At 47.1% G+C, this 19,267-nt stretch overlaps 1 protein-coding gene across 1 annotated transcript in view; it reads left to right on the forward strand.

Annotated features, from left to right (window-relative positions):
* Positions 1-5,678, forward strand: part of SORD (sorbitol dehydrogenase) — a 31,808-nt gene extending 26,130 nt beyond the window's left edge. Inside the window, exons 8-9 of the mRNA XM_005685826.3 lie at positions 3,210-3,331; positions 4,225-5,678. Of these exons, the coding sequence (XP_005685883.2) occupies positions 3,210-3,331; positions 4,225-4,390 (288 nt within the window). The 3' untranslated portion in view covers positions 4,391-5,678. The remainder of the gene's footprint in view (positions 1-3,209; positions 3,332-4,224) is intronic.

Genomic DNA, 19,267 nt, shown 5'->3' on the forward strand with positions numbered 1-19,267 from the left:
CCTCCCGCTCCCCCTACAAAACAAAATTAGATAATCCCTTGTTATCTGCTTTCTTATCTCTCTTATGAAGGTAATGACACTTCCCTAACATCCTCATTGGGTCACTGTGATGTTCAGACTAGACCACAGATACACATGGGCCTTCAAAGATGTTAAGTGACTCATACCTTTAGGATAGGATTTTACCAAGTAGTGCTCTTGGTAAAAAAAAAAAAAAAGGAAAAAGAAGAAAAGAAAATCAATAGGAGGAACAGGGAACCATGCTTTAGATGAGTGTGGGAAATCCCTATCTTGCTTTATGGAGGAAAACTGCAGTCTTTGAGTCATTGATACAAGGTGACGGGCACTAATTCAGTTAGTCACAAAGGTGAGGGGAGTTTTTAGGGTCACAGTTGTCTTCTGCTGTCCTTTCCCAGAACTAGGAACAAATAAGCTGCCAATACCTGACCCACCCCTTAGTAACCCACCAGTAATTTATGGACATTGGAAGGGGAGGGGCAGGGAGGAGTAGCACTGCCAAAGTATGAGGAAAAGAAAGAATAAGAGCTCGGCTCTGCTCTCCACCATGGGCCATGTTCTTGGCTGTGTGCTTTATAGACATGGTCCTAATCTGCATAATAGCCCTGACAGTGAGTTCTCATTTTACACATTTTATGATGAGAGAGGCCCAGGGACTTGCCTGGAGCACACTACTCCAATGCCTGGGCTTTCCTTGCTCCATCTGGCTGCCCCAGAGGGGAAGAGATTGAGAGGCCAGGAGCCAGTTCTGGGGTGGAAGGGGCTGGGCTGGGGAGAATGGCGGCAGCTGCCACCCCCGGGCACCCCTGCCCTGTCCCCCAGTCTGCTTTCTCACAACAGCACATGCCTCTGCCCTTCCTTCTGAGTCACACTGAGTGACACACAAGGGCACTTTCCACCATGCAAGACATTTGGGAAAAGCTGATCCCTCAAGCTGTGTGGCACGGCCCTCGAACCTGGCACCCAAGCAGAGCTGCCTTCCCCTCTTCCTACCAAGATGCCTGTGACCCCGGGGTGTCAAGGAAGCAATAGGAGAGGGAGGAGCAGGTGCCACTTTGCCCTGACCTGTTCCAGCCAGAATCAACCAGCTCTTGGCTCCACTGTTGGAGATGGTCAGCATCACCATCTGATGGAAGGAGCTAAGAGAAACCAAAATCCAGCAGGCATTGAGCCTGTGTGTTACCGGTGGAGCCATGTCAACCCATGGCATATTTTGGGTTCCTGCCATATGCCTGGTTTTGTGCCAGACGCCTTGAGAGCTTGACCAGTAAGGTGTGTGTGCTGTTTTTGAGTTGTTGACAGGTCAGTGACCCCCGACTCAACAGAGAGGCAGTAAAAGATATGGCTTCATAGGGCAAGGCCCTCCTTTGAGAGTCAGTTTTCTGTTGTGTTGTGTCTGGATGATATTCATAAGGAGACCTAGCAAATGCTTGTGGTAGAATTGCTGTCATCTCCTTGTGAAAGTCATGCCCACTAAGCAATGGCCTGAGCATTCCTTTGCCTGCGGTCAGTAAGCTCCTGGCCTCCTGGCAGCTTGTGATGCCCAGTTCAGTGGAGTGGTGCTTCTCTCCCTTCTTACCAGGTAGAGAGGAAATGCTGAGTGGACAGCAGGTTTCCTGGGAAGTTTCTCAGTGTATTCCATGGCTCACTCACAAATCTGAACCCCTCTCCTCCAGTGAGGACAGCAACATTTTCCCGTTGTGAGATGCCCTTTCCTTGGCTGACAGTGTTTGTATGTCACAGGTGGTCTGTAAGTGACTGCTCCTCAAAACTGCAAATGAGCTAAGCATTGAGCCCATTCTAGTGCCGGCCTCTGTGACTGTTACCCCATCAGCCCTGCTATGGGAAGGCATCGTCCTATTCTTACACATGAGGCAACCATGGCTGACAGCACCGTCTCGGAGCCCACAGCTCAAAAGTACAAATGCCAGGAGTCACCCCTATACTACAGGCTTCTCTCCAGGATGTATCCTTCCCTGCGGAGACAAGCTGTGATGTGTGCTGTCTTAAATCTCTGTGGTTAGCACTTAGAATGGCCCCCAGTAAGTGCTTTCTACTGTTAGCTATAATAAAAATTTAGCATGAGCAAACTGTTCATTTTTCTGTCTCTCACTACACTGAGCACAATGATCCCCACCCCCCAAATCTCTGGAGCAGGCTCAGCACTCATGTAAAGTTATGTGGAAGTTGTCAGCAGAAATTTTGCTCTCCTGACCACTCCAAAGAGGAAATTGATGACTCCATTATGACTTATACCATTGAGGTGAATGTCTCTGGAACAAAGATTTCTAATTGCCAGCCTTCACGTATAAGGCAGTTTTTATTTTTTAAAGCATTTAAATTAATTATTTATTGGCCACACAGCTTTTGGGATTTTTTAGTTCCCCCATCAGGGATTGAACCTGTTCCCCCTGCAGTAGTAGCTGGGAGTCTTAACCATTTGACCACCAGGGAAGCCCCTAAGGTAGTTGTTGAACCACAGAATTGCTATAGCCCTCTCCATTGGTATAGTGCTTCATAGTTGGTGGTCCCTTAGAAATTTGACCCTCTGTCTTGTGGGTGAGCACTCTGGAGGAGGAAGTGGCTGACACTGACATCTGGTACTAAGTAAAGCTTTGAAAGATGTTCAGAGGCTGCTGAAGGGTCAGCCTTGGTTGCAGGGGAGATCCTCATTGCTCTCTGGAGAACTTATGCTGTTTCCTGGGGTGCTGTGGGCAGCAGGAGATGCTCCCACTGTGCCTCCACTGGTAAAGTGCATTTAGGACCTTTAAAGGAGACCGTGTTCACTCTGCTGAGTTTGGTTAACATGCTAAAGAGTTCAGCTGTATAAAAAGAATCAAAGTCTCTGAAATTTCTGGATATTTACCTATTTTTATGGCAATAATGGGCTTTCCATGTGGTGCTAGTGGTAAAGAACCCACCTGCCAGTGCAAGAGACATAAGAGACACAGGTTTGATTCCTGAACTGGAAAGATTCCCTGGAGGAGGGCATGGCAACCCACCCCAGTACCCTTGCCTAGAGAATCCCGTGGGCTGAGGTGCCTGACAGGCTATATAGTCCATGGGGTTGCAAAGAGTCAGACATGACTGAAACGACTTAGCATGCATGCATCCTCATGGCAACAGGGCTACTGTGAGTAGAGTCTGTATTTTCTCATTTTATTAGTTTTCTGTCCGTCCTTCTTCTTTAGGCCACTCATTCCGGTGGGACCCTGGTGCTGGTGGGGCTGGGCTCTGAGATGACCAGCGTGCCCCTTGTGCACGCAGCCACCAGGGAGGTGGACATCAAGGGCGTGTTTCGATACTGCAATACGTGAGTATGTTGTGGGTGAACCAGGGTGGCGAGCGGCCAGCAAGTCCAAGGGAGGCCCTCCACGGCCTCTGGGACCAAGAGGCTCTGCCTGTTTATTCATGAGAGGCACTCCCTGGTCTCGAGAGCCATGTGATATGATAAGGCCCCAAAGAGAGAGCATTCACTCGTGGTTAAAGACGGGAGGGCAGAGCTAACAGGTCTGTAGGGAGAGAGTGCGGGAGGGAGATTATGAGGCATGCTCTTCTTGAATGTCTGTCCCTCGTCGCCCAGGCGCTCTCTTTTCCAGTTCTAAGTGGCCACATCTCCATCTTCCCTCCTTAAAGAGAAGAAGGAGAGAAACGAGGGCAACCACAAGGACTCGTTCCGTGGTCCCCCCCTGGGAAGTGACATGGTCTTAATAAATGCCAACATTTGTTTTGTGGCTCTATCCTCTCCCTGCTGGGGAACTCTGTCCAGGACCATCTTCCCCACCAGTGGCCTTTTCTCCCATTTTAGAATTTGAACCCGTCCCCTCAACAGAGTGCTGTCTTTTCCAGTAAACTCTGCCAAATGAGCTGCTACATGGTGTGATGAGATCATCCTGGGCTGCCGCCCTGAGGCTATCTGCCTTTTCACTTTTTCTAAGGCTTACACTTGCCTTAGGCCTTCATGGCAGACATTGCATTTGGGAACAGACTGTTCTCCTGAATTACGAGTCATAAGATCATTTCCACCCGTTGTTGGCCTGTAGAACCAACCTTACAGAACCACAAAGCTACAAATAAATGTCAAAAAAAAAAAAAAAAGACCCAAAAAACTAATAAGTGTGGCCAAGCTGATCTTGTGCTTGGTAGTTTTGGGGCCCTCCCTCTTTCCTCCTGAAGGTTGAGTGTAATGCTTGTGATCTTTTCCAGATGGCCAATGGCGATTTCAATGCTTGCATCCAAGTCTGTGAATGTAAAGCCCTTGGTCACCCATCGGTTTCCTCTGGAGAAAGCTCTGGAGGCCTTTGAAACATCCAAAAAGGGTTTGGGGTTGAAAGTCATGATCAAGTGTGACCCCAACGACCAGAATCCATGATGTGAATTGAGCTCTGTCGTTGTCCCCACTCTCAGCATGTTGGGGTTCAGTGGTTGACTGGGAGTGGTGGAAGTTTCTTTTGAGTAGTTAGATTAATTAAAATAATTCATTGTAAACAGAGAGCCTTACGCTGGGGAGTTGTACCTTAAAAACACAAGTAAGGAGAGTTTGGGGGAACTTGTAGTCAGGATGACCTGTTTATGCTGATCAGAGTTCAAGTAGAGCAGAGCTTGGCAGGCAGGTGCTGGGAACTCCCTTTCTTCCTGGAGTGCCTGGAAGTTGAATAAGGAAAGAAATCTGCCCATTGAATTCCTGCTTCTAGTGTGACTGTGGCCAGATGGGAGATGGTAGCTCAGGTAAGAAGAGACCATTTACAACTTTATCAAGACTGAAGTGGCCCCGAAGCTGAGTTTCACAAAAATCTGAGCTCCGGGTGGAGGGTAAAAGGGTGTAAACAGTTCTACTTCAGAGCGCAGTGCCTCTCCCTCGACACGAGGGCTGTTTGGTTTTATGACAAAAGGAAGAATAAGGGATTCAGTTTCCTGGATCTAGGATATATACAAATCAAACAAATAAAATCGCAGTCTCATGTGAAATCAAACCAGCTTGTATTCCTTAAATGTAGAAACAGACCAGGAACTTGGCAGCACTGCTCTTCAGATCCTGAGAATTCTGTGTGACTTATTTTGCAAGATGAAGAATCACCTTCCCAACGTACCCCACCTGCACCCTTTTGCACATTTGGAGGCAGCCACTGCAGGCTCCTTTGTTACTAGGCAACCAGGAGGTGCCTACCAAAGAGTCCTCATGGGAGACCTTAAATTCCGTTCAGACTAGCCCAGGAGAGTTTGGGCAGTACACCTGTCTTACCCCACAGGATTAGCATGCCCTTCTAGGCTCAAAGTTCACTAATGATTATTAGACAGTTTGTTTAGTTCCATTCTTTATGAGCAGGAAACTTTTTACCTCCTCAAAGCCAATTAAAGGTCTTGGTACCTTTCCGTCTGTTTGAGTGATAGCTCCAACCTTGTCTATTTTAATTATGGGATTTTCCTTGATAAGATTGGTGTCTAAATCACACCATGCCATTTGTGACTTTGAGGTTACTGGTCACTAATGAAGATGCAGTAGCTGGGACATGATTTGGGCTGCAGTCCTACCCCGCAGTTCAGCTAGGGTTGGCGGGTGAGTTTGAAGAGGTTCTGGTTTTCTTGTGACCAGGGAAGGCTGTAACCAGTGCCTGGAGTTCCTCAAACTGATTTGGGTAATAAATTCTGCTTGTAGTACATGACTGCTGCCCCAATTTGTGGCCCTGTCTGGGGAGAAATTGACTTTGGTTACCCATTTCACAAAAGGAAACATCTGGGGTTTTTGAAAGTGACTCATTTTCTGCATCAAGTATAATTTTCTTTGACTGTTGAAAACTTAATGATCTCTAATCCTCACAGCAAGCCAAATATAATTATTTTACAACTAAGGAAATAGATAACTCAAGTAATTTGCTTGAGATCTCACACTACTTTTCATTTCTTGTGTTATCTTTGGAGTTACCTTGCATTTACACATAGCACAGGCACACGCTCAGGAGCCACACTACTTCCTTCCCCAAGTCCTGTTTAGGTAGGGCCAAACTTGCTGGCTCCCTTCTCTTAAAACTCTTTCCAGCTCAGTGATGCCCAACGTTCTTGAACGTGGGCTAAGAAAGACTCTTCCCTTTCTAGATGGAAGTCTTCCAATAGAAATACCCCTAAAGGAGGTGGACTCACTATGTTAAATTCACAAGTAGCCACTCTTCCTCTGACTGTGATTTGGTGGAGGGAGGAAGCCATTGAACCTGAAAAGGACTTAGGAGTTGCAGTGGGGACTCCTGGAAAGGTAGGACCACCAAGGACAAAAACATGTGGCTCACTTCACAATGGTGATGGGGCTAGATCTTCTGTGTTAAGGTCTTGGAGCCGCTACTCCCCGGTGTGTTAATTGGGCTTCCTGATACCTCCATGTGGGCAGTTTCAAGGAGGGAATGGGCCGACTGAAAACAGTTCAGGAAACACTTTCCGTTTCCAAATCCCCCCAGAGCTCTACCTACTGTGATGTTTCATAGCTTCCCTAGCAGGGGCAGAGAGCATGGTTGGTGGGAGAGGAAGTGGTATAGGATGAGGGGCCAGCGAGTCCTCCAGGCGGTGAGAGGACCCAAGTCAGTGAACTGAGCTCATGCTGGGCCTCTTCTTTGCATCCTTATTGAGATGTTCCCTTCACTGTTTGGAAGGGGTTGCAGGGAGCCCAGAAATTCAGTTCTCCTGCCACTTTCCCTAAATACAATAAATATTGATTCAGTGAATCAGTTCCGGAAACAAGAATATGAATTCCCCACGAGCTCCCCAAACTTGGGTGGCCTTGCCGGCCTGTGTGTGCTCTGTCACTGATGTGTGGCACCGGTTAATACTGAGGACCCCACCCAGCTGGCACTCCCAACTTGGGTGGAGAGCTGAGAAGGACCCTGCCAGCAGGTTAAAGGGTACAAGGAGGAGGCTACCCCCTGGACCTCAAAGGAGAGGGGGACACAGCTCCAACCACTTCCTCTTGCCATCCACATTTGGCTACGGTGGATGATGTCAGAAGTCACTTCTGGATCCTCCGTCCCTGGGTGTCAGGCCATCCCAGTCTTACTTCTGTGTAGCACAGTCCTGCCTCTTCCTTCCTGGTTCCTATCTTGCTCCCATTGGGAGAGCAAAGGAGTCTCATGGGAACTTGGTTGGACCAGAGTTTAAGAGTTGGGGGGAGAGACAGAATTTACTGGATATTTGCCTTTTCCCAGAACTGTCCTCTGCACACGATATCAGTCTGGGCTTTGAGTACAAAAGCCAATATACAGGACCCACATGCCTGGGTAGCAGGCAGGTCTCCAACTTCACTGTCACATCCACACACCGAGGTCACCGAGGTCCTTGAGGGCTCAGGGAGGGCAGCAGTGAGGCGGCCTGGCTGGGAACTCATCACCCGAGGGGAGCGTCTGTCAGGCAGCAGCAGAGGCTCTCCGGTGCAGCCACTGCCATCCTGAAGCAGCACAGCCACACTCCCCCAGCCTTCCTGTCTCCCTCCTGACTGTCCTCTCTGCTTAAAGCTTTTCTGAGTCAGACCCTGAGTTCTTTCCTTGGGCACCTAGAAGTGGTACAGGATTCATGCAAGATGTTCCTGCCAAAAGATCTTTCAGTGGATCTTATCATCAGCGGGAGCTTCTTGAAGGTGATGTGTTGGAGAGAAGACTCTGTCCTCTAGGGTCTTGCACCCATCAGGCCTACAAGAGGCAGCTTGTTGTGAAGGACTTGGTACAGGAGTCCTGGATTGTATCTAATCCCAGGCCTGCAGCTAACTCACTGTGTGGCTTCCCAAGTCACTTTCCTAATTCAGGCCTTGGTTTCCTCCATTGTTAATGGAAGGGTTGCACCGGATGATCTTAAGGTCTCTTTGAGTGCTGATATTTTACAAGGTTCCCATCATCCAGAGGCCCTGTGGAGTAAGGACCCCTTTAGGGGTGTCCCTTGCTTCCCTGGTGGCTCAGACGGTAAAGTGTCTGCCTGCAGACAGGGAGGCCCTGGCTCGATCCCTCGGTTGGGAAGATCCCCTGGAGAAGGAAATGGCAACCCACTGCAGTACTCTTGCCTGGAAAATTCCGTGGACTAAGGAGCCTGGTAGACTACAGTCCATGGGGTCGCAAAGAGTCGGACACAACTGAGCGACTTCGCTTAGTCTCTAGATGTGAGCGCAATTCTTGGGTTTCAGTTCCACTCTTGTCTGTATGTTAATGGGTGGCTGGAGGGAGGAGAGAGGAGCTATCTGTAGGAACACCCAAGTTCTTGGCATCACCTTATTCTACTCCTTAGCCTCAGGCTCTCAGGTGTGATCCTGAGGTGGAGGTTGCAGGCCCAGAGCTGGGCCTGGGGAGGTGTGGCCCCATGATCGACTTCCTTGTGTGTGGGCAGAGGCGCAGCCTGGCTGTGGTTCTCAGGAGGGGGAGCCTGATGTGGGAGTTGGTTCCCTTGCTTAATGGGGAGAGCCTCTGCAATTGTAGTTATCCCATGTGTGGGTCATCCGCTGGGGGATGTGTGGCTTGACTATCCTGCCCCTCCTACTTGTCTTGTTGTGAGTCCTTTATTCCTTTTAGGGCTGTGCTGGGTCTTCATTGCTGGCATGTGGGCCTTCTTCAGTTGCGGTACGAGGACTTCTCATTACAGTGTGCAGGCTTCTCTAGCTGATGACTGAGAGCTCTAGAGTACCTGGGCTTTCCAGCTGTGGCGCACAGGCCTAGCTGCCCTGTGGCACATGGAATCTTAGTTCCCTGACCATGGACCAAACCTATGTCCCTTGAATTGGAAGGCAGACCCCCAACCACTGGACCACCAGGGAAGTCCTGTGATTCCTTCTTTACATCTTTAGTTGTAGATCCTTTCCGCTAGTTTTCAGGTCTTTCTCATTAATAATTTGCTCTGTCAGTTCAGTTCAGTTCAGTTCAGTCACTCAGTCGTGTCCGACTCTTTGCGACCCCATGAATCGCAGCATGCCAGGCCTCCCTGTCCATCACCATCTCCCGGAGTTCACTCAGACTCACGTCCATCGAGTCCATGATGCCATCCAGCCATCTCATCCTCTGTTGTCCCCTTCTCCTCCTGTCCCCAATCCCTCCCATCATCAGAGTCTTGTCCAATGAGTCAACTCTTCGCATGCGGTGGCCAAAGTACTGGAGCTTCAGCTTTAGCATCATTCCTTCCAAAGAAATCCCAGGGTTGATCTTTGCTCTGTAAATAGTTGTAATTTTGGTGTGCCTGTGGGAGAAAGTGAGCTCAGGGTCTTCCTACTCCACCGTCTTGGCCACTCCCTCAAGTGTGTCACACATCATCATTCTGTATCACCATATCCCATCATATGGATGTACCATGATTTATGAAGCAAATCACAGTGGTTTGGATATTTGGATACTGTGCAGGGTTTTGAGCTTATGATAAAGTTTCAATGATTATCCTTGTACATACATTTTCGTACTTCTAACTTACTCTTTCCTGAAGTTGTATTTTAGAATGACAATAGCAGAGTTGAAGAGTTTACACCTTTTAAAGGAGACTTGGTTAGAAAAGAAAACAGAATATTAAGACCACCTAAAAAAATCTGAGTTTGGGTGTGCCTGAGTCCACGTAGAGTGTGGGAGCACTCTGCAGAGTAGGAGAGCTTTCAAAGATGGGACCATGCAGTCACTGGCTCTCTGGCTTCAGGCCAACCCTGGGAAAGCTGGAGACTTGGGCCTCCACCATCTGTAACCTGAACAGGACACCATTTCTTCAGGCCTTCATCTTCTTATTAGTAAACTCAGTATCCCTTCTAGCAGGATGTGAGAACAAACAGCCCCTGTAAAGGGCTGGCGTAGGATTCATGTGGAGCTGTGACTGGATCACTGTGGAGCAGGGGACCCCTCCCCTGAAAATAAACTTATACTAGAAGGCTCTCTCCACTCCACCAAACTTCAATGCCAGGGCATTCTGAGAGCCATTCACTTCAATAAGTCACTTGGAGGAAGTGAGGATGGTGTGTATAGAATGTTCCTTTTGGGCCCTGACCTCTCTTATGTATGCAAATCAACGTGGTATAGAAAGAATTCAAATAGTTAATAACATGCAAATCTTGGATTCTCAGACCTCGCAGACTGACAGTTTGTAGTACTCTTTTGGAATTTCTGAGCAAGTGATTAAAATACAATTGTCACATTGCTTTTTTAAGCACATATATATTTAACGCTGTATTTATATATTATATAGCTTAACAATGTAGATTTTCAAGTTTGCTTGCATGTTTGTGTCATGTGTTTTCAGAAACCCTAAAGTGAATCATTTCCCTTGTCACTCTCTAAATGGGATGAGATAGGACTGCCAGCACTGATAATCTCAAGGATTGATGATTCTAAGGAACTTCTGGGAAAACTGCTATGTAAGCAGAAGAGAGGAAAACATATGAGCTTAGAGGGAGTGAATGAGGAAAAAGCTCAGAGGAAATGGAGCCAGTAATCTAGGGTAAGGTGAAGAAAGTGACTCATCTGTGACCTTTGGAAACTGGGGCTGCTTTTTCTGGGGAACAACAGCTGGGCTTACAACACATCACAGGCACTCTAGCCAGAGCTCCCCTGGGCACCCCAGACTTGGCTTCCCCTGGTGAAAAGTATAGTGAAAGTATTAGTCGCTCAATTGTGTCTGACTTTGCAACAGCATGGACTGTAGCCTGCCAGGCTCCTCTGTTCATGGGGATTCTCCAGGCAAGAATACTGGAGTGGGTTGCCATACCCTCCCCCAGGGGATCTTCCTGACCCAGGGATTGAATCCGGATCTCCTGTATTGCAGGCAGATTCTTTACCGTCTGAGCCACTTACCACATACAAAATTCCCACATCTTGCTGCACACCCAACAAAACTAGAACTCGGCTGGTCCCTAAAGCCATACTGCCTCTTCTAGAACAGGGTTCCAAAGGGAGTGAATCTTCCAGGGGAAAGACTGATATTGCTGGGGTTGGCTGAGGAAGAGTTTTCTGTCATTCAGTATGCATCTTGTCATTGGCCTAACTACAGGAGAAGCTTGCCTGCATTTGGAAGCGGTGATAAAGGAAGAGGCCAGTGGGGTGTTTGGATGTCTTGGGGGTCCCCATAGAAAGAAAGAGGTAGGTAGGTACATGTTAGGCTACTCCATTTTCTTATGACCTTGAGCAACTCAAATTCTTAAAGCCTCGGGTTCCTTATTCTTTAAGTAGGAAAGATGACACCTACCTCAGGGTGGTCACAGGGGCAGAATGAATGGCTCCTTGACTGTGGCCCTGCCCCTTCCTCACCAAACTTCCTGTCTTCAGCTGGTGAATGGGCAGGGTGGATGATCCCCAAGGCTTTTCCAGCTCTGTGCCTCAAGTCTGCAAAAGTGCTTCAAAGAAGTTCCCAGGGTGACAGGAAAGGCTCAGCCTGCTGACCCAGTGTCCTCTGCTTTTCCATAAACCTGTCAGGGCTAGGAGGAGGAGATGGCACCTAGACATGGAGGACAAGCAGAAGTAGGAACCAGGTAACTGCATTCAGGAGCTTCCTGTTATCTGCCTGCCCTGCTCTGCCCCTGTGACCACCCAGAGGAACCCTGCACACAGGAGCCCTAAGCAAGTAATTGGTCCCTACTGGCTAGGGTCTCCCCAAGGCCATGGCTATGCCTCTCACCCACATTATGGAGGTACCCCTCAATGGCTGGTGCGGTGCCTGGTGCTCACAGAGGGAGCTCTGGGAATGTCTGTAGCCTGATAAGTAGCTTAATCTCACTCTGAGCTCTGACCCATTACTTCTCAGCAGTCGGCCTGAGCTGACCCCAGAGCAGCTAGAAGTTCTCAGCATGTTTCACTGGGTAGCAGAGAAAGGACCTGGGTGGTATGTCCAGAGCAAGAGGAGGGCTCACCTGCTTTTAAAGCCCCCTGCCCTGGAGACCCATCAGAGACATCCTGGGGCCCAAATGAGATGGGGCAGCTGAGCAGGATCTCATTGAGGGACAAGGAGTGAGACCAGCTGCCCCTTTCAGACCTCTTTGGTTTTAAGGGGGCTTGTGGGGGCCTTGTGGTATGATAAGAACAACTCTGGGCCACAGGCAGAATCCTGGGTTCTAGATCCAGGCCCCCCCCTAAGTTTAGGAGATCCATTTAGTTTATTTGTGTGTTCCTGGGCATCTGTCATGGGGGCAGTAAAACCTCAGTAGTGTCATCTATACAGTAGGATACTAAGCTGCTGTGGAAAAGAATGAGGGGATAGTTATAACAGCCAACCTCTTGAATGCTTACTATGGGCCAGACTCTTTTTAATTAATTAACTTGCTTCTTTCTTTATTTTTGGCTATGCTGGGTCTTCATTGCTGCTAGTGGACTTTCTCTAGTTGCAGTGAGCAGGCCCTACTCTTCATTGTGGTGCACAGGCTTCTCAATATGGTGGCTTCTCTTACTGCTGAGCATGCGCTCTATGATGCACAGGCTTCAGTAGTTGTGGCGTAGGGGCTTAGTTGCTCCGCGGCATGTTGAATCTTTCCAGACCGGGATCAAACCAGTGTCACCTGCATTGGCAGGCAGATTCCTTATCCACTCCGCCACCAGGGAAGTCCTGGGCCAGACTCTCTTCTGAGAGTGCTAGGTATCTTAACTCATTTCAACCTCACAACAACCCTATGGGATTCGTATTTCTTCCATTTTAAACCTGAGAAAACAGGTACAGAGATTAAATAATTGCCCCAGATCCTCCCCTGACCCCATACATACATCTATTTGACTGTGTGTGGGGGAAATGGTCTAGACGGATAGACACCAAACTGTTAATGGTAGTTCACCCCAGAGGAGAGGATTTGAAGGAGGTTTCGTGGTGTCTGAGGGGAGGGAAACAGAAGGACTTTCATCATTTTTTTTTTTAACTGTATAAATATCTCTATTAGTTTAAAAAGTTTGACCAGTATCATTTTAAAAAGTGAATAAGGATGTCACAATTCACTGTAGCTTTCAGAGTCAAATGCAGAAGTGCATGAGCCGTATCATGAACTCCCAAGGCAGAGGACACTCTCCATTCCTAGAAATCCTTCAGCTGCAGCCAGTTCCGAGGATCAGATAGAGGAAGGGAGCCACCCAATCTTGGTTACAACCCCACCCCTGACCCCTAGAAGACCCCTGGCAGGCTGGGCAAGGTGGTCTGTTACATCATGGGCCCAGGAGTCCCTTGTGAAACCTCAGGACCATAGGGTGGAACCACAGGTCTGAGAAGTGAACTGTTTGCCCCCTTGTGTTTTTATCTCTTGGTCTTCTTAAGTAAATCATGTCCTTTATCTGATGACTAAGGGAGTAACCGCTCTTATGAGGGCAATAATTGGCAAGTCTTCCCTCTAGTTCTGCATGCCTGCATCTTTTGGACTTAGCCATGTTTTGTGGACTCCATGACACTGAGTTCTGTTTGTTGGTTTTGTTTTCTCTTTAATTAATTTATTTTTTTAATTGAAACATAATTGCTTTACAGAATTTTGTTGGGTTTTTTGCCATACATCAGCATGTTTGTTTCTTTTTTAATATAGTCTTAAATTTTTTTGGCTTTGCTGGGTCTTCATTGCTGTGCAGTCTTTCTCTAGCTACAGAGAATGCGGGCTACTCTCTAATGCAGCACTGAGGCTTCTCGTTGCAGTGGCTTCTCTTATTGCAGAGCGCAGGCCCTAGGCACTCTGGCTTTAGCAGTGGGACGCAGTGGGCTTAGTTGTTCCCCAGCACCTGAACCCAGGCCAGGTGAGGCCTGTTTCTTATAAAGTGATCCTTCGTTGGGGTCACTAGCACTGATGAGGTAGCCGTGTCACACTGATGTCAACAGAGCCAAAGGTAAAAGGAATTCACAGATATTCTTTCCTTCTAAAGATGCCATCTTTAGGGAGGTCTGGTTGTGGAAGGGGCACACAGCTCAAGTCTGGACAAGTAGAATGCGGACTCCAGCCCAGAGATGAGTTTGTATAATTGACCCTTTTCAAGGATTGGTTCCCTCCTCCAGAGACTTTTCCTAAATTCCCTCACGGCTCTACCACTTATCTTGGCGTGTAATCAGTTATTTATTGTGTGATATAATCTATGTACCATATAGCCCGAGAGAATCTGTTCTGTGCCTAACACTTTGCTAGGCAGTGGAGAAATGACAGTGAACAGCAGGGGCCCAGGCCCTCCCTTCTAGGAGTTCACAGCATAACAGGAAAGACGGACCTTGAACAAGCACTGTGCTTGCAAGTGTAATGAGTTACTGCACTTTCTCCCCAAAGCTGGACTGATTTTTCACTCCCAGAGGGCTGGGATGTGTCTTGCAGTCCTCTTGAGTCCTGTAGGCTCTAACATGACCTGTCACAGCAATTGGTCAATAAATGCTATTTGAATAATTAACAATGAGAAACAGATTATGAAAATGTTTAACTGTTTCTTTTCTTAATTTAGGTATGTAAGTATATATGCTCAGTCGTTTACTCTTTTCGACCCCATGGACTGTAGCCCACCAGGCTCGTCTGTCCATGGAATTTTCCAGGCAAGAATACTGGAGTGGGTTGGCATTTTCAACTCCAGGGGATCTTGAGTTTTCTTCATTGGCAGGCAGATTCTTTACCACTAGTGCCACCTGAAAACTAATATTTATATTAATTTCAAGTATATAACATAATGATCCATATTGTGAGACGATAACCACAGTAAGTCTAATTAACATCTGCCACTGTATATAATTACAAATTTTTTTCTTGTAATGAGAACTTTAAAAATCCACTGTCTTAAAGCAACTTTCAAATATGCAATACAGTATCATTAACTATAGTCACCATGCTGTAGTTTGGGTTTTTTTTTTTTAATAATTTTATATATTTTTGGCTGTCCTGGGTCTTCATTGCTGCACAGGCTTCTCTCTAGATGCAGCAAGTGGGGGCTACTCTCTCTAGTTGTGGTATGCAGGTTTCTCGTTGCAGTAGCTTTTCTTGTTGCATAGTGTAGGCTCTAGGGTGTGTGGGCTTCAGTAGTTGCAGCATGCGGACTCAGTAGTTGTGGCACCCAAGCTCTAGAGCACAAGCTCAACAGTTGTGATGCATGGGCTTAGCTGCTTTGAGGCATGTGAGATCTTCCTGGACCAGGGATCAAATCTGTGTCTCCTGCACTGACAGGCTGATTCTTTACCACTGAGCTACCAGGGAAGCCCCTGATTGTTTCTTGATTGCCTTCTCTTTCTATACCATTAGACGCACCAAGATGGAAAAGAGCAGAAATTCTGAGATTTCATGGGACCTGGGTTCAAATTCTGATTTTGCTTGTTCCTTCTTGGATGTTTGTGGGCAATTACTGTCTGAGCCTCAGGTGCCTTCTCTGTAAAATGAGAGCAACAAATCCTTCTTCAAAGAGTTAATGTGAAGATTAAATGAGGCAATTTGTATAAATATGGTATAGAGTCTAGAACACACACCTTTAAATGTTTGTTTCCTTCTCCTGGCCAGTTGAACTTTGGATGGAAGGTAAAAGAAGGGCTTCTATATCCTAATACAGGGCTTCTGTTCAGTTAGGATAATGAGCACAGAGGGAAGTGGTAAACTTTTACATCTGGAAGTGGTCTTAGTCTACTCCCTTCGTTTCCTCGGTGAGGAAATTGAAGCCCGGAGGACTCTGGTGATTTCCCTAAGGTCACACAATGAGTTTAGTAGTAGGGCTAGAAACAGAACCCAGGTGCCGACCCAGCATCCAGTGCACTTGGGGCAACTTCTCCTACAACTTTATAATTTTATTGCCAGCCTCTCACCCTCAGAAAAGGGAGTGTCTTCATATTACAGTTTATCTGAAGTCTCTGCAGGAAGGAAAATAATTCCTGAGAAGATGGCTGGAGAGATTCCCAGTCCTTTACAACTTCCTGGAGACTGGGCAGGGAGGTTAGCTCTCCTTGTCACATTCCAGGAATTACCAGGAAGGAGTGACTTCCACATGATCTGAGGGCTTGATGTCCCTAGAGGGTAGGGCAGGCCTCCTCCCCCTTCCTAGAGAGATGGGAAGGGGAGAGAGCAGTCAGCACGGGACAGATCTGGACTCAGAACGAGTCACTTGGACTTCCCTGATGGCCTAATGGTTAGGAATCTGCACAAGTTTGATCTTGATCCCTGGTCCAGAAAGATCCCACATGCCACAGGGCAACTAAACCTGTGGGCCACAACTACTGAACCCGAGCTCTAGAGCCCGTGCTCTGCAGCAAGAGAAGCCAGCATAACGAGAAGCCCTTGCGCTACACCTAGAGAGTAACCCCGGCAGTTAGAGAAAGCCCACGTGCAGCAAGGAAGACCCACAGCCAAAAATAAATAAGTAAATCTTTTTTTAAAAGGACAAGTCACTTAGCATCACTCAAGCCCCACATACTCCAAACTCCTCAGAATATGGAGCTCTGACTCCTAGAGCTTCAACCTTAATAATAACAGTGACAACAACAATAATATTATTAAGTGCCAGGCACAGTTCAAGGCTATCATACATTATCTTTGCCTGAAGGCTTGCAGCCTGCTTTTGAGAGGCAAAATAAAGTGGTAGTTAAGGGCCTGGGCTCTGGTTAAAACTTCCTGTGCTCAAATCCAGATCTCTCACTTACATATAGGGCCATACAGGTAAAAATCAAGTGAGTTAATATGTATAAAGCATTCACCATAGCACTGGGCACACAGCAAGCTCTGTGTCATTTAATTGTTAAAATCTCATAGTCACCTCGGGAGCCTTTCCTTAATCATCTTATCTAAAGGGCTCTCTTTAATGATTCACTTTCAGATTATTGTTTTATTATTTTTGAATCTCTTTATCATGATCTAGGATTATCTTTCTGTTCTTTCTTTCCTTGTTTCTTGTCCATTTGCTCCCATTAACAGAGAAGTTCCATGGGAGCTGAATCTTGCCTGGGACCTAATAAAAGCTCAGCATATATTTGTTGAATTGAATTGAATTTTATGATTGGATTTTCCCCCTTTTATGAAGAGGCAAAATGCACTGAGAGTTCCTTTGTTTGCTCAAGGTCACCCAGCTGGTGACCCAGTTTGACTCAAAATCCCTCACTCTTAACAACTATGCTAAATTGGCTCCTCTTACTCAAAAATTCTTGGGGCTTCCCAGGTGGTGCCAGTGGTAAAGAACCTGCCTACTAATGCAAGAGACATAAGAGACATGGGTTCAATCCCTAGGTTGGGAAGATCGCCTGGAGGAGGGCTTGACAACCCACTCCAGTATTCTTGCCTAGAGAATCTCTTGGACAGAGGAGCCTGACAGGTTACAGCCCATACAGTCACAGAGAGTCGGACACGACTGAAGCGGCTTAGCATGCACGCAGGCACTCAGAAATACTTGTAAGTGGATGGAAAGTGGATGGGAAGTTTACCACATCTTATTAACTTTCTCCCCTCTCAAATGGTGCTGGGTCTGGAAATTTGGGGGGAAAGGCAAAGAGCTAGCCTTCATGTCTTTCTCCTAGAGCTCAGCCTCAGCACCTCCCCACATCTTCATGTACTCCTTTGCCACCTGACCCTGAAGCCCTTTCACCCAGTCTCATCCTCATCCTCTCCATCTCCAGCCCCACTTCCCTCCAATCCCACCCTATTCCTTCTCTACGCCTGTTCCATTCCCAACCCCATTCCCATGCCCAAGGCAGGGCTTGGGCTGGGCTCTGTCCTAGGACCTGAGACCTATATCTGTGACCTGAGTAGAAAAGATTTGCTTTCTTTCTCAGATATAAGATATAAACATGTCTGTTAAATTTTCCTGAGTCATCTTTCCCTAGTCCTCTTTCTCTGGAAGTTTTGGTGGCCTCCTATGTTTACATATTTTCCAGTGTCTAACCTCTCCCCTGCACTCATGGTCCCATTTGTGCAGTCTGTGATCTCATTATCTCAATCCAAAGGTACATTGCCTGCTTGCTGCCTGATCCTGCCTTTCAATTCATTTCCCAAGACTTGGCCTCGAAGTTCCAGGAAGGGTGGGGCCAGTTGAAGTTCTGGTGAATAACCACGCTGAAAACACTTCTATCCTCTCTGCGAGTCCTTGACTTCTCTCACGCAACATGTGGCTTTCTGGAAACTGGGCAAGGTTAGACAGTAGCCGGATCATATGAATACATGTTTCAGTCTGACATCTGGAACTTGGCTAGGGTATGGTGTCAGGACTAGTGCTAGACAGGCTGGGTGTCATCTGAGGCTACCTAAGATCTTGGTGGCACAGATGTCCCCCTGTTGCCCTTGTCTGGATCCTGGGCAAGAGTGATCACAGAGTCTTCAGGAGACCTTCAATCAGGTCCAAGCATGAATATAAGGCTGAGTAGAGGTTATGGAGAATCATGATAGCCATGTCAACAACATGTGCTAGCCTTGCAGGGACAGGTGAGTTCGGATGAGACAGATATTTTGAATGGTCGTTAGAAAGGAATAAGGAAGACACCGGTGGGCCACATTTGGGAATACAGCTAAGGCTGAGACTTAAGGGGCTGGAGTGTGGAATTAATGACTGGTTGTCTACCCGGCGAGGGGCAGGAGGGCTGGAGGCCTATAGGTCTGATGCTGTTAGGAGATAGGTAGGTTAATAATCATCATCCACTGCAATGTACAATATATTCTCATACATTTCCTCACCTGTATAATTTTCTGGGGCAGTATCACTATCTTTCTTCCTAATATCCACACAGACATTTTAATACACGAGTAAACAAGCTCAGAAAAGTTACGGAATTTTCTTCTGTAGCTACTTATAAGCAGAGTCAGCAGTAGTGTCCAGGTCTCTTGGCCCCTGATCTAGTGTCTTTCCAGTTCTCTCAGAGATTCCTTCAGTACAGAGGGTAGGGGGCTCAAGGCATTTGACCTGTCAGAAGAGGTAGAATAGAACCAACGGGGAGAGAAGCCTGGGGCGGGAAAGTGGAGACGGCCTAAAACTCTCCCTGCCACAACTCCCGCTGGCTGGTGGACTCTATGACCCAGCAATTCCATTCCAAGATACATACCCTCTTGGGAATGAGTGCAGTATGTACACCAAACAATAATAAGTCGTAAGAAAGTTCATAGTAGTTTTATTCATAATTATCAGAAACAAGAAACAATCTAAATGTCTATCAACAAAAGATTCCATAAACAAACTGTGGTACATCTCTACAATGGAGCTTGACACAGCATGAAAAAAGAACAAACTACTGATATACACAATAACATGGGTGAATCACAGAGACATTGTGTTGAGAGAAGCCAGTTTCCAAAGAATACATTCAATATGAACAAACGAATCTGGGGTGATAAAATAATTCACATCAGTGGTTGCTGCCAAGGGTTGGGGGCAGTGGA

Source organism: Capra hircus, chromosome 10, assembly GCF_001704415.2.
Source record: "Capra hircus breed San Clemente chromosome 10, ASM170441v1, whole genome shotgun sequence".
Taxonomy (NCBI): domain Eukaryota; kingdom Metazoa; phylum Chordata; class Mammalia; order Artiodactyla; family Bovidae; genus Capra; species Capra hircus.